At 35.9% G+C, this 15,933-nt stretch overlaps 1 protein-coding gene across 2 annotated transcripts in view; it reads left to right on the top strand.

The window, feature by feature from the left end:
- Positions 1–15,933, top strand: part of WDR11 (WD repeat domain 11) — an 88,375-nt gene that overhangs the window by 19,355 nt on the left and 53,087 nt on the right. For both annotated transcript variants that reach the window (XM_078151022.1, XM_078151021.1), the window contains exons 10-11: positions 2,206–2,382; positions 11,378–11,462. In XM_078151022.1, the coding sequence (XP_078007148.1) occupies positions 2,206–2,382; positions 11,378–11,462 (262 nt within the window). The remainder of the gene's footprint in view (positions 1–2,205; positions 2,383–11,377; positions 11,463–15,933) is intronic.

Genomic DNA, 15,933 nt, shown 5'->3' with positions numbered 1-15,933 from the left:
CCCTCTTGAAAGTCAGGCTTTGATTAGAGGGCTTAACATTCTCCATTGGCCTTGAGCTTTCTTGCCTCCACACCTTCATGTAGGTGAGGCATGGGCCTGTCTTTCTTCCTGGATTGATCATAACCCTTCTGTTAACTGCCTATCAAAAGTCCACCCACAGTCAGAAGTTACTTCTTTCCAGAGCCATACAGAATTTTTATTTCTCTCTTGTTCCTCTGATCACATTTTTTCAAATACTTTTATTTTTTTTTAATATGACTTATACCTCCTGCTAAATTGTAAGCCTTAACATGGTACTTTGCTCAGCATAGTTGCTTAATAGATGTTGAATTGAATGTAACACAGACTACAGTTTTCAGAGTAAATTGTCCTTTCCGAATAAGTAAATACATATAAACCCACAGTTTTAATGCAGCAGATTGGTTTGTTTCATGCAGACAATTTATAGGATTTAGGTATTAAAACAGTGCAAAGCAGCATTTTTAAAGGGACAAAATAGTGTAGATTATGTGGCAATTCTTGACAATACAATTGATTTGAAAGCATTACTTAAGAAAGGCTTTGTTACTTTAAACATTTTAATTATAACTTTTAATTAAACCTTTAATTTACACTGCAGTGTGTACTCTGTGATAATGGAAAGCATTTTCTTGTTATCCAGTTAAAAGTGTTGGACTGATTTATACTCATCCAATAAAAACCATTAAGATGTAAACCACTGTGATATATTTAAGTGCAAATCCTTTAATGAAGGAAGGATAGAGGCAAGTTCCCTAGTGTAAGAAAGGAGTTGGATTCCATGCTGGGAATAACTAAGATATATGCAGAATGGCTTTCATTTTTCATTTTATGCTAACATATTTTTTGTTTTCTGATTCCCAGGTTAGAGTTAGAGGGTTGGTTTTTTTCCCCCGTACTTTACATAAAGGTCACTCTTAAGTAAATTGCTAGATTGCCAAAATCTCTTGTTTTTTTGTTTGTTTTTATTTTTTATGGGAGTAATTTGTGATCACCATATTTTTTTTATACCTTACTGTAAACATGTAGTGATTTTTTGTTTTTAACAGTTTTTCGTTGGGGAGGGTTTTTTTGTCTTAGGGTTTTTTTTTTTTGTTTTTGGTTGACGTGACAATTGAAATAGTTATAATGTACTTGGAATTGGTGTATTTTAAGTCTGAGATAACAGTGACATTTTTAATATTCTATGTAAAGAAATATCTCATTGCAAAATTTTAAATTGTAAACGATGCAAGAAACATAAAATAACTAACATATAGATACTCAGGGATATAAGGAATAAAATGAGTATTTTCATTTGAACCTATTATCAGTTTGATAGATTGAAGGGCAGTTTACAAAGTTAGATTTTAAATTAACTACTTTTCTATCATTGTTCTTAAATGTATATAGTAGTTATCTTCACAAATACTAACACTTATCCCAGCTATTTCTAATGTCATCTTTTATTTTATCCTGATTTCTTTTCTCTTGTACTGATACCTTTCTTCATTTCTCTCCAGGCTAAACATTCCCAGTTCCTTCATTTGATCCTTGCATGATATTGAAATCCTTTACCCTGCTGGTCCTTCTTAACTAACTTATCAGTATCTTTTCTAAAATGTGGCCCTTAGTTCTGAACATAAGCCTCTAGATGTGAACTGACAGTGGTCAGCTGTAGCAGTACTATCAGCCCCTTAATCCTGGTCACTGCGTGCCCTTAGTGCTCATTGCCATGAGACAAAACCTTGACTGAATCCGTGAATAGAAAGAGTCATAAAAGATCATAAAATCCTAGAAGGGACATTAAAGATCATCAGATCAACCCATTCATTTTATACATGTGGGAACAGGCTGAGAGATATTAAAAGTGACTTGCTCAGGGAAGTCATGTAACTAGAGTTTGAATCCATGCTTCTGGAGGGGTTATAGGGGATGTCGATGGATTCAGGTCAGCAGTACTATAAATACCTTGTAGTCATGCATCCTTTGAGGCTACACAAGGTGGTCAGTCATGTAGGCAAGGAGTGAAATGGGTGCTATGTAGAATCTCCAAGGCCCAACATGTCTTTTGAAGAATCCAGGTTCTATCTCTTTAAAATAACATTTTGTTTCAGGAACATAACATTTATTTTATTGGCAAGTTAAGTATTTTTTTAGGTTAAAATTGCTTATAATTAATAGGCTGTTATTTTGATTATAAATCAGGGCAAAGCACAATTGCTGGAGAAGAGCACCTAAGAGGCCCCACCTTGCAGGAAGTGCATTTGAAATTTCTGCTCACGGGACTTCTTTCAGGACTTCCTTTGCCACAGTTTACTATACGTATGTGCCCACCACTTACCACAAAAAATATAAAGCAGTATCAGCCACTGCTTGCTGTTGGTGAGTAACAGACTAATTTTTCTTCAGAACACTTCACAATTACATAATGTAGTACATGGAATATATTGGGTTTTTTTTATAATTTATTGTTTATTTTTGCATTCATTTTAAATTTTGAGTTCCAAGTGCTCTCTGTCCCTCCTACCGCCTCCCCACCCACTGAGAAGGCAAGGGAAATGATATCAGTTAATTACATACATAAAATCATGCAACACATATTTCCATATTAGACATATCACAAAGAAAAAGCAAAACAAAAGTGAGAACTTCAGTTTACACTCAAGAGTTCATCAGTTCTCTCTCTGGAGGTGGATAGAATTTTTTTATCATGAGTCATTTGGAATTGTCTTAGATCATTGTATCATCAGAGTAGCCAAGTCTTTCATAATTGGTCATCATTACAACATTGCTGTTACTGTGCACAATAATCTTCCCGTTCTTCTCACTTCACTTCATATCAGTTCATCTAGGCCTTGCCTTGTTTTTTCTGAAACCACCCTACTTGTCATTTCTTATGGCACGTTAGTACTCTATCACAATCATATGCCACACATTGTTTGGCCATTTCCCACTTGATGAGAATCCCCTCAGTTTCCGATTCTTGGCCATCACAGAAAGACCTGCTGTAATATATAGGTCATTTTCCTTTTTTCTTTAATTTCTTTGGGATACAGACCTGGAAGTGATATTGATGGGTCAAAGGGTATAGTTCCAAATTGTGCTCCAGAATGATTGGACCAGTTTATAACTCTACCAATAGTTTATTAGTATACTTATTTTTGCATTTGTCTGTTCTAATAGGTGTGAGGTGGTTCCTCAGATTTACTTAAATATGTATTTCTATAATCAGTAATGATTTAGAGCATTTTTTCTTGTGACTATAAATAGCTTTGATTTCTCATTCTGAAAACTGACGTGATATCTTTTAATCATTTTTCAGTTGGGGAATGGCTCTTATTTGTATAAAATTCACTCAGTTCCCAATATATTTGAGAAATGAAATCTTTATCAGAGAAACTTGTAAATTTTTTTGATATTATTTTAATTTTCTGTAGTTCTTTTATCAAAATATGGTTTCCATGATTATTTCATTTAATTAGGTCTGTTTTTGTTTTTCCTTTGTTTGAGATCATGATTGCTATCCCTTGCGTTTTTACTTCAGCTTAAGCATAGTAGACTTTGCCTTAGCCCTTTATTTGAACTCTATATATTTTTCTCTGTTTCAAGTTTGTTTCCAATATATTGTTGGTCCTAGTTTCTAATCCATTCTGTTTTCTACTTCTGTTTTATAAATGAGTTCATCCTATTTATATTCGCAGTTAAGATTACTGACTGTGAATTTCTCTCCATCCTATCTTCATCCACCACCCTTATATCTTTTATCCCTTTCCTTCTATTTCCCTACTAGGTAAGATAGATTTCTATATCCAACTGAGTGTGTATATATATTCTTCCCTCTTTGAACCAAATCCAATGAGAATGAGTTTCTTCAAGCATTGCTCATCCCCCCATTTCCCCCTCCACTGTAAAAGGTCTTCCTTACAAGCCTCTTTCATGTGAGAAGATTTTCTCTGTTCTGTCTCTCCCTTCTCCTTCTCCTAGTGCATTCCTTTTTCTCACTCTTTCATATACTTGTTTCATATGTTTTTTGGGAGGTGGGGTGGAGATCACCCCAACATAATCGAATCACACTCTTATCTTTATCTTAGTAGATTCCTTCTAACTGCCTTAATAAAAATAAAGATTTCAGGAGTTCAGGGCAGCTAGGTGGCTCAGTGGATAGAGCACTGGGCCTGAAGTCAGGAAGACCTGAGTTCAAATCCTGCCTCAGGCACTTACTAGCTATATAACCCTGGGCAAGTCACTTAACTGTTTACCTCAGTTTCCTCATCTATAAAATGAGCCAGAGGAGGAAAAAACAAATCATTCCAAGTGTCTGCCAAAGAAACCCCAAAGGAGGCCATGACTGAAAAACAACTAAACAGCAACAACAACTCTTAGGAATTACATGTACCATCTTGCCACATGGCGATAAAATGTCGATTGAGTCTTTTATGCTTACTACTTCATGTTCACGTATGTATGCTTCTCTTGAATCTTGTGTTTGAATGTCAAATTTTCTGTTCACTTTGGGCTTTTCATTAGGAATGCTTAAAAGTCCTCCATTTCATTAAATGACATTTTTCTCCCTGAAGGATTATACTTAGTTTTGCTGAGCTGGTTGTTCTTGGTTGCCATCCTAGATTCTTTGACTTCCAAAATGTCATTCCAAGTTTTCTGAACCTTTAATGTGGAAATTGCTAAATCTTATTTGATCCTGACTGTGACTCCACGATATTTGAATAGTTTCTTTGTGACTGCTTGCAATGTTTTCTCCTTGACCTGAGAGGTCTGCAATTTGGCTATAATTTTCCTGGAGGTTTTCCATTTGAGATCTTTTTCAAAAGGTGATCAGTGGATCCTTTAATTTCTGTTTGACCCTCTGGACCTAACATATTGGGGCAGTTTTCCTTTGTAATTTCTTGAAATATGATATCTAATCTCCTTTTTTTTTATTATTTGGCTTTTAGGTAGTCCAGTAATTCTTAAATTATCTCTCTTTGATCTGTTTTCCTGATCAGTTGCTCTTAGGATGAAATATTCCCATTTTCTTCTATTTTTCCATTCTTTTGACTTTGTCTTATTGTTTCTTGTATCTTGTGGAGTCATTAGCTTCCACTTGTTTAATTCTGATTTTTAAGAAATTATTTTCTTCAGTGAGCTTTTGTACTTCTTGTTCTATTTGACCAATTCTGCTTTTTTTAAGGAGTTCTTTTTTTCAGTGAAGTTTTGTACCTTCTTTTCCATTTGGATCATTCTGCTTTTTAGGGAGTTATTTTTTCATTATGTTTTTGTGTCTCTTTTACTAAGCTGTTAATTCTCTTTCTGTAATTTTCTTGCTGCCTTCTCATTCTTTCTCCAGTTTTTCTCTACCATTCTTATCTCTTTAACTCTTCCAGGAATTCTTGCTGACCTTGAGTACAGTTAGCATTTTTCTTTGAGGCTTTGGTTATAGTTGGTTTCACATGTTGTCTTCTTCTGAGTTTGTCTCAGTCTTTTTTTTTTTCTCTGCCACCATAGCAGCTTTTTGAGGGCAAGGTTTTTTTAATTGTTGTTTTTTGTTGTTGTTGTTGTTTTTGTTTTTTGTTTTTTTTCTTTTGTTATTTGCTCATTTTTCCAGCTTGTTTCTTTGACTTTGAACTTTATGTTAGAGTTGGGCTATTTTTACCTGGCAGTGGGGAGACACTGTCCCAAGCTTTAGGCTTTTTCATGTTGCTGTTTTCAGAGCTAGTTCTTGGGGAGTCTGCAAGTTTTCAGTATTTCCAGGGTGGGGTGATCTGGGGACAGCTGTGGTCATTGCTCTCTTGGTTTGTGTTCTGGTCTTTACCTAAGAAGGGTCCCTACTCCCCTGCAGCTGCACGTACATACTAGCTAGTGTTTCTCTTAGCCCTGAAACTGTGACCAGATCCCCTATTCTCTTGCAGCTATGGATGTTAGTGCTCCTCTCTGCCTTAGAACTGTGACCAGGGTCCCTACTCCCTTGTGACCCACCACAGGTACTCCTCCTCACCCTTGAACTGCGACCCAGAACTGCTTTGGGTAATAGTATTGCCAGTCAGCACCACCTGCACCCAGTGCCAGGAAAGGGTCCCCTGGAATCTCTTTCTGGCCAGTTGTCTTACCCCCTTACTCTCTCTGAGCTGAGAGTTACAGATGCTGCTGCTGCCGCCACTGCTATTGTAGGCACCTCTAAATCCCACCATTGGTGCATCTGCCACACTATTGGCTGGCTTCTACCTTGGTGTCAAAGACCCTTCTGCCGAGCTTCTAAGGTGTCATAGGCTAGAAAAATGTCTCACTCTGACCTTTTATTGGCTCTACTTCTCCAGAATTTGATCTGAGGAGTTTAAAGTTGTTTGGAGGGAAATGTTGGGAGAGTTTATAGCTGAAAATGGGAATATCTCGTCATAAGAGTAACTGATCAGGAGACTTTGCCACCTTGGTTCCGCCGCCAATATATGTTGTTTAGATAGTAAATATCCTTTGTTTTCTGTAGGGGCATGTTTATACATGAGCTATTTTAAATAGGGAGAAACTAAGAAAAGGAAAAAAATGACTCATTTTAAATGCTTCAGTTCTGTTTTTTTGTTTCTCACTTTGCCTCCTTGACCTGTCCTTTTTCTTATGTATTTAACATCAGGTCCTCTACCTGAAAACTAGTGGTAGGATCCCTAGACATCCTTACTACTTTTCTGAATATGTGTGACAGTGGTATAATGTACAACATTAAATTCTTGCTAGGGATTGCTAGGTTATTTTCCCCAAAACAAACACTTTATGTAGTGTATCTTTTTTTTTTGTTAGCAATTTTTACTAACAAATCAGACTTTGGTCTTATGGTTAAAAGCTCAACATTTCTGTTTTTCAGAAAATCAAAAATACGCTATATGATAACTTAAGGACAAATGTTTCTATTATGCTTATAAAAATTTAAAACTTGAATTTGTATGAGATTGTAAACATTTTCTTTTAGCACGCTTTTAGTTAGCTGCAGGTTCTCTTTCTCAGATAAAAATTTGTGAAATGTAGATATTTTCTTTTAAATATGATTCTGACCACCTTATTAATAATTGGCCTGTCTTGGATGGTTTATTGGTCAGTTTGTTAGTATGAAATTTTTAAGCTTCTTGCTGTACACTCTGTTTTCACCCTGATCTCTACTAAGTTTTATCTTCTGAAAGTGACTTGAATTTTAAGGTTCTATACTAACAAATATATATGTGTATATGTGGTTATTTTCAAATATATATATCAAGAGATAAATCTTTCACTTATACCTAACAAATTGTTTTGTTATAGTCATGTGACTTTTTATGTTAGTTATAACATAGAACTTCTATAATCTGTGAACTCAGAACTTTTCCATAGAAAGATATAACAACAACTAGGCTAGAGTTGGAGACTTTCATTTTAGAATTATTGTATCTGAGTATCATGAGATATAAAATCATTTATTGGCAACAGTTGTAACAACAAATCAAAAACATAAGCCCTTTAAAACGTGTCCTAAATTCTTTTGTTTTTCAAACTCATTTCTGAGTATAACTAAATGTCACCTATTGAATAACTTATGAAGCTGTTGTGGGGCTTTTGAGATATATGTAATCATTAAAGCCATGTCCATATAATTCATTTGAATATAAATGTTTCATTTTTTAAAAATTAGCATTCTTTTTTCAATATCTAAAATTAGGAACTACTGTAAAGATCTGTGATCTATTCAGTTTAGGTGTTCCCTCTACCTGTACAGATTATAGCACATCCACACCATTCTGTGTAACTGTTATCCATGTTCTACCATAAATTGGCTGTGTGGCATCTACCCAACATTCTAGAGGCCTTCCTTCCTTTTTCCTGACATTGAAAAGATAATAATAGTGGAGCACCTGGCAATCCACCTGTCACTTCTTTCCCTCACCACATCTTCTCTTCCTTTCTTGTATTTTTGTCATGACTTTTTTTTCTCCTTACCTTTGAAGTTTTTCATTGGTTATATGGTACAGCTTGCTAAGAACCACCATATTCCTTTCCATTGACCTCTGTGATACTCATTTTCAGTTCTTCATAGATTTTGATTTTATTTTGTATCTTGAAGCCACCCAACATACTACTAATAATTACTACTAGTAACAATTAGCTTTTAAATAATGCTTTAAAATTATTAAAGATATATATATATATATATATATATATATATATATATATATATATATATATATATATATATATATATATATATATATATATACACACATATATGTATTACTTATATTCTGTTTATATTATGATACTATATTGATTCCATGGGAAAATAAGTAGGAAAAATGCTGTATTTCTATGGAATGATTTTGCTAAGGAGCTTCATAGATTCAGCAAATGAACTAAAATTTTGCAAGTGCATAGCTTCAATACTATGCTTTACAATACATCAAATACATGGTCATCAGGCTTTTTCTTGAAAACATCTGATGACAGAGAATCTGTTGCCTTTCTAAGGCAGCCAGCTCCACTTTTGCGTAGTTCTCATTGCTTTCTAAAAAGGGACAACTAGAACTGAACACAGTACTCTAGATGTGATCTGGTTGAGTATAGCAGGACTTGTCAAAACTTCAGTCTTGGTTACTGTGCTTCTTAGTGCCTCCTAAGAGCTCAGTAAATGTTTTTGGCCATCATGCCCTCCTGTTGACTCATATCTAGCTTGCAATAATACTAAAACCCTGAATCTGTTTTAGGTTAACTTATTTTTCATTGTTTATCTAGGCATTATTATTTGATATAATCTGTTGCCTCTTTATGATTGCCACCACTTTTTCAACTGTTTATGAATCATCTCTTTAATAATGCATTCAAAAATGTGGCCAGAAATTGAAATCAGGTTCACTGACTTATAGTTCTTGGATTAAAATTTCTTCCCTTTTATTGAAAGTCAAACAAGTATTTATTAAGCACCTTTCTAGGCACTTTGCTAGGTTCAAAAGATGCCAAAAAAAAAAAAAGAAAGAAAATCTTTTCCCTCAAGGAGCTAACAGTTCATCAGGGGAAACATGTAACATGTACATAAATGTGTGTGTGTGTAAGTAAAATCTCTTTGATACAAATATAAAGTAATTAGGGTAGAAGCCTAAGAAATACTACATGTAAAAAGTGTCACTTCAGCAGATTTTGTAAGGAAACGAGATTCTAAGAGGTAAGATAAGATAAAGAGTATATTCAGTTGTAGAGAGAGAAGATAGAATATCTTGCATAAGGATAACAGGAAGGCAAGTTTGGCTAGACTGTAGCATGAGAGAAGGGAAGTAATGTATGAAAAGGTTGGAAAGGTAAGGTAGAGCCAGATTGTAAAGGACTTTAAAAATTAAATAGAGGAAATACTTTGATTCTAGAATAAATAGGGAGCAGTTGTAGTATATTGTGTAGCAAACTGACAAAGTCAGATCTACATTTTAGGGAAATCACTTTGAGTGCCTTGTAGAGGATGAATTATAGAAGGGAGAGACCTGAGTTAGTATGGCAGTAGTCCAGGCAAGAGATGATGAGGTTCTGAACTAGGGTAGTGGCCTTGTAGAGAAAAGGAGATGGGAGAGAGGTTGTGGAGGTAGAAATGAAAAGATTAGGCAAGTGATTGGATATGTAGAGTGAAAGTAAGTTCCATGGGGTTTAGGTACATGCAGTAATCCCATGGTTGTGAACATTCTTGACTGGAAGTATATTGGTGCCTTTGACAGAAATGAGTGAATTCAAAAGAGAGGTAGATTGGGCAGGTGCTGGGAGAAGGAGGGTGGAATTTTGAGTTAAGTTTGAAATGCCTAAGGGATACCCATTTTAAATTGTCCTGTAAGCAGTTAGAAATGTATGACTGGAACTTAGGAGAGACTGGGGCAGGCTATATAAGAATGGGAGTCATGTGTAGAGCTATGGTAATTAAATCCAGGGGAGCTAGTGAGATTAGTAAGCGATTAGAGAATCAGGTTAGAGTGGGGAATAACATGGATTTGACATCATGATGATGAACCAGCAAAGGAGACTGAGAAAGAGTGAATGATCAGATATGTAATAAGAGAACCAGATGGAAGCAATATTAAGAAAACCCAGATAAGAAAGTGTATCCAGGAAAAGAGGGTGGTCAATACTGTCCATTACTACAGAAAAGTGAAGAAGAGTGATTGAGAAGAGACCATCATAATTGGCAGTTAAGAGATTGTTAACTTTGAACTGAGCAGTTTTGGTTGAGTGCTGAGAATGGAAACCAGATTGCAAGTGATAAGCAAAGGTTATAGATATAAGTTAGCCTTTTCTATAAATTTTCTCTATGAAAGGAAGAAGTGATATAGATTGTTAGCTTGATGGGTTGGTATTATTACATGCCAGATGGTATGCTAAGTGCTGTGGATACAAAGAAATGCAAAAACTTGGTCTCTGCCCTTAACCATTTCACATTCTAATGGAGAAGACAATTGCAAATAACATTGTATATTTAGATATAATCAATGTAAAAGAATGATAATCTCACAGCAGGAAGGACCAGAAAAGGCCTTCTGCAGAAGGTGAGCTTTGAGTGAGTAGTAAAGGAAGCAGAGAGGGGGAGAGGAAGAGAGACAACATTTCAGTGAAAAGGCATGACATCAGGTGATGGAAGAACAGCAGCTAGGCTGGGGTAGCTAAATTATAAAGTGCAGAGAAGAGAATGAAATGTAAAAGGAGTAGACAGGTAGGAAGGGGCTAGCTCAAAGAGACACATTAGGATTTGGGGACAGTTAAAACAGTGTTTATCCTTCTTGAATTCTTTGTCTTTTGTCCCATTCTCTAAGAACTCTCTGTGATCACTGACAGCAGCCTATCAGTCACACATTTCACAGTTCTTAATAAAATATTAAGACTTTACTGTGACTGTGTCTTTAAGGCTTATTTGTCGATAACACATTCATTTTAAAATTTGAACCTTTTTAATAATTACCTGCATTCTGTAATTCTGTAATACCTACTGCATTCTATAATTCTGTAATGACTGCTTAGACAAATGCTGAAATTTCCCTTAAAGACTGCATAAGAAGTAAATCCAGAAATAGCAGAAGTCTGACTTCCTGGTCCTATATGTGCAATTTCAAGAACCAAATAGCAATATGGGAGTTTTCTAAGAGCTTAAGCTTTTGAATCAGAGAATAAGGTCTTGATATGCATTTAATTAATATTTTAAAACTTTGTTGAGAACGAGTACCTAAGCTAAGTTTGTCTTTGTTACTAGAGGAAAAGAACATTTTCTGTGGCAGAATTTGGAATAGTAGGGTGGTAGTAAACATTATGAAGCTGTTAAATATAGGTAAAGGAAAATCCTTTATTCTTATTTGGGATTGAACTTAAAGATATATTAAATCTTTTTGTTTCCTCATTTTTCTAGGCACAAGTAATGGTTCTGTATTGGTGTACCATCTTACCAGTGGGCTGTTGCACAAGGAATTAAGTATTCACTCTTGTGAAGTCAAGTGAGTATGTCTTTATGGGAGCAGTTCATCTTTTTGGAGTTAAAACTACATCAAAAAATGGAGAGTAAGAAAATTAAAAGTGGGGGAAAAGATAGCTTTTAGATCTCTTTAGCTATATTGATTGTCCTTCAGTAGCAAATAATATGCTCTGATTATGGGATCACAGATCTGGAGGAGGAGGAGCTAGTGCAGTCCAACTTCTCATTTTAAAGTTGAGGCAATTGACATTTAGTTTAGGTCAATTATTCACTAAGTGTCCAGTGGACAATGATAGAATTGGAATTTGAACCTGGCTTTTCTGACTCCGTATCTACCATTCTTTCCACTGTATCATGCAATAAATGTTCATTATAAATGTTGAATTAAAATATAATTAAAATTATTGAATTAAATTGAATTAAAATTATAATCAAATTAAAATTATTGAATTAAAAACATAAAATTTTTAACCAAAGTTCCTGTTAATTGTGAGTGATCTCTGATTGTTTGCTTGTTCGTGGAACATTGTGCTATTGAGAGAATCCTTTCTCAGTTTTATTACTACATCTTATTTATTTGATTTTTAAGACTGATGCTTTTTCTAAGTGAAAATCATCATGTGTCCTCGTTGACAGTTCTTTAATGTGTTTCTCATTCCTGTGATGAGAAATAGTGCTGCCTAATAAAACACTGAAAGCAAATAAACCACATTTACTGTGAAATAATGACATTTTTGGTTATAGTTAATTTAGTCAGTTAACTTTTACTGGTGGTATGTTTTGTTAGTTTAAATGCTGTTAGAAAAGGCTCGTTTGAATGAATGAATGAATGAATAGATGAATGAAACATTTCTTAAGCTCTTACTTCTATACACACTTTTTATACATAGTACAAAGCACTATGCTAAGCACTGGGGATACACACAGAAAAGCCAGACAGGGCTATGCTCTCTGAGAGATCCTCTTTTAAAGGCCAGACAGCACAGGTGGGAGGTTGTAGCTGCAAAGCAGATGGAAAGAGCAAGTGATAATGCCTCTTCTTTAATGTCATTTCCGTTGATAAAATCCTGTCAGTTTCTGATGTTGGCCCGTTTGTTATTGGATTGGAAGCATTTCTGTTTCTGAGGCTCCAGAGTTCAAGGCCCTGGGCTCCCTCCATTAGGGTTCAAGGGGAGATCATGGTGGTTTGACTCTGGCTGGCACTAGCTGCCTCTTTCCTCTCCCTTAGAGTACCTTGCTCTTTTAGCTGCACTTGCTCTCCTGCCTTATCAGTAGCACCTGGTTGTCAGTTGGTGGGGAGGGCTGGCCCCTGTTTTACAGTACCTGCCTCTCCAGATAATGGCTGTGAGGAATGGGCTGGAAACAGGACAAGTGGTCCAAGGGGTACTGTCATTCTCAGGGCTCTTGTTGCCAGTCTTCCTGTTGGTAGTAGTTGGTCAGCAGTTATTGGTGATGGTGATAAGGAAAGTGGACTCCTTCTCTGTAGTGATTTCTCTCCTCACTTATATTACTGCTGTGAGTGGCTGGACTAGAAGCAGATGTGGATGTTTGATAGATATTGCTATTCTCAGGCAGTTGGTAGTAAACTCTGTTGGATCTAGGGTCCTGGGCTATCTCCATAAGACAGAATTCAAGGAGAGATGGTGGTCAAAGTGGTGATTGCTTGGTCCATCCATGCCCTAAACCCAGATCACTCTGGATCTCATTGATTGGCCAACAGTAGGTCCCAGCCCAAGCCCAGCTGATTATTGTTTAGACCCTGATGGCTCAGAGTGAATATAAATAGCAACTATTTCTGTTTTGGCCAGAAACCCAGAGGGTCTTCACCTCTCAGGTTGATTTTTTTTTTTAACTAGGTAAAAGAGGCCATTCTCTGCCTCATTTCTATCTACTGAATGGCATTGCTTCAGTCGAACTGAGACCTGGGAAAGACCTTAGCTTAAAAAGGCCAAGGTCTCCCATTGCATCCAGGGCTATCTCCAGTCGTCCTGATCGATATCTTGCCACTAGATTCAGATGGCTTCAGAACAGAAAGTGAGGCTGGCTTTGCATAGCCCTCCCTCATTTAAATCCAATTCACTTGCAAGTCATGGTATCACTTTCCTGGTGTAGTATATCATCCTCCTCGAGAATGAAGGACAAACTGCAACATTCCTGATCCATGCTGCCTCCTATCTCCCCTTCAGGGTGCCCTGCTGCTTCAACTAAGCTGGTCTTCCTGCCTTGTGAACGTATTAAGTATGTCTATAGACTTAGATAGACTAAGACATGAGTCTGTCTTAGGGGTGTAGGGAGATCTAGAGTTGGAAGTTATAGAGATTAGAGAGTAACGCTCCAAGGTCCGTATTAGAAGAGTATACATACTTTGGTATGTATAAGAAGAGTAAAGTTGCTTAGGAATTTCTCTTGTCCTCTTTAACAGTTTGGAGGTTGAATAGCTGTCTTCTTTTCTTAGCCTTAGGATGGTTGATGATGAAGTTTTAAAATCCAGTTTGCATTTCATTATAAATTTATTGAAATGGCTATTTTTTAAAGTAAATTTAAAAATAATAAACATCTACTATTGCTCCTTTTCATCTTCCTCCCCCTAATTAAAAATGAAAGAAAAATAAAACTCCTGCTATGATCTGCATAGTCAAGCAGAACAAATTTCCATATTGACCATCTCTCTCCAAAAATATGTTCCACTCTGCATTTCTGGTCCCCCACTTCTTTCTAAGGAATTGGGTAGCATGTTCCATCATTAATCATCCAGAATTGTGGGTGGTCATAACACTGATCAAAGCTCTTAAATCCTTTGAATGTGCTGGTTCCTACAATATTCCCATCACTACATAAATTATTCTCTTGTTTCTATTCATCTCACTCTGCATCTGTTCATAACAAATCTTTCCAGGTTTCTCTGAACCATTTTCCTTATTATTTTTTATAGCATAGCATCCATCTCAGGTACATATCTGAACATGTTTAGCTATTTCCTATGTGATGGGCACCCCATCAGTGTCCAACTCTTTGCCATCTAAAAAAGAACTCTGTATATTTTTGTACATCCTTATTTACAGTTTGTTTTGCCTAAAACTGATCCCTCCCTTAACTTGCCCTCCCTCTAATTTGACTTTTGCCCCTTTCCCTCCTATTTTCCTAAATGTATTTCTGTACACAGTTTTGTGTTTGAACATTATTCTTTCTTTCAGTACATTCAAATGAGAGTGAAATTCAAGTGTTAGCCACTCTCTCCACCACTTCCTTTTTGCTTGTATAGACTTCTGTTCGTACACCTCAGCTATGTGAGATGACTCTCCCTAATCTTCCCCTCCCTTCCCTCCTTTAGTGTATTATTCTTCCCTTCCCCTTCCATTCTTTTTTAAAGCTATCGGGACAACAGAATTACCTCCTCAGTCCTTCTGTCTTATAAATCTTGCTCATGACCCCTGATGAAGATAGGGTGAGGGAAGACATGTGTATCATATCTCTGTATTAGAATGTAAGCAGTTTTTTCCTTTAATTCTTTATAATTATTCATCTTTACCTTTTTCTGTGGTTGAACTTCAAGATTTCTATACAGTTCTAGTCTTTTCCTCAGGAATGCTTAGAAGTTCTCTATTTCATTAATGCCCATTTTTCCACCTGTAGGATTATGCTCAATTTTGCTAGGCAAGTTATTCTTGACTTTTGGAATTTTGTGTTCCAAGCTTTTTTCTCTTGTAGTAGTGGCTGCTAAAATGTGTCTGATCCTTACTGTGACTTCTCAGGGCTTGAATTCTTTATTTCTGACTACCTGCAGTGTTGTTTTTTTCTTTGAGCTGAAAGCTCTGGATATTGGCTATAATATTCCTAGGAGTGTTTATTTTGGCCTCTCAGGAGGTGACTGCATTCTTTCTTTTTATTCATTGCCCTTTGTTTCTAAGAGATTTGGACAGTTTTCAAGATTTCTTGAAATGTCTAGACTCTTGGTGCTCATGGCTTTCAGTTAGTCTAGTGATTATTAATTTTTTTCTCTTCAATCTGCTTTCCAGGTCAGTTGTTTTTACTATGAAATATCTTACATTTTATTATGTTTTTTTCAGTCTTTTGAATTTGTTTTAATATTTCTTGTTGTGTCATGGAGTCATTAGCTTTTATTTGGCTCATTCTATTTTTTAGAGTTTGTTGCTTGCACGAAGTTTTATAGTTCTTGCACCACACTATTAATTCCCTTTTCATTTCTTTCTTCCATACCTTTAATTTCTTTCCCAATTTTTTTTCTGTAGTCTTCTCATTTCATTTATTGAAAACATCTTAAACTCTTACTTGTGCTCTTCTAGGAATTCTACTTAATTTTGGGCCCAAGGTTTTCTCTGTGTGTGTGTGTGTGTGTGTGTGTGTGTGTGTGTGTGTTTGTTTTGAAGCTTTGCAGTGTAGATGTTTTAGAGTCATTCTTTTCTGGGTTTGTGTCTTAAACATTCCTGTCACCATAATAGCTTTTTATTGTGGGTCACTTTTTTTGTTTACTC

The sequence above is a fragment of the Phascolarctos cinereus genome, unplaced genomic scaffold (genome assembly GCF_003287225.1).
Source record: "Phascolarctos cinereus isolate Bilbo 61053 unplaced genomic scaffold, phaCin_HiC Scaffold_3;HRSCAF=262, whole genome shotgun sequence".
NCBI lineage: Eukaryota > Metazoa > Chordata > Mammalia > Diprotodontia > Phascolarctidae > Phascolarctos > Phascolarctos cinereus.
This window is presented reverse-complemented; position numbering and strand designations above follow the sequence as displayed.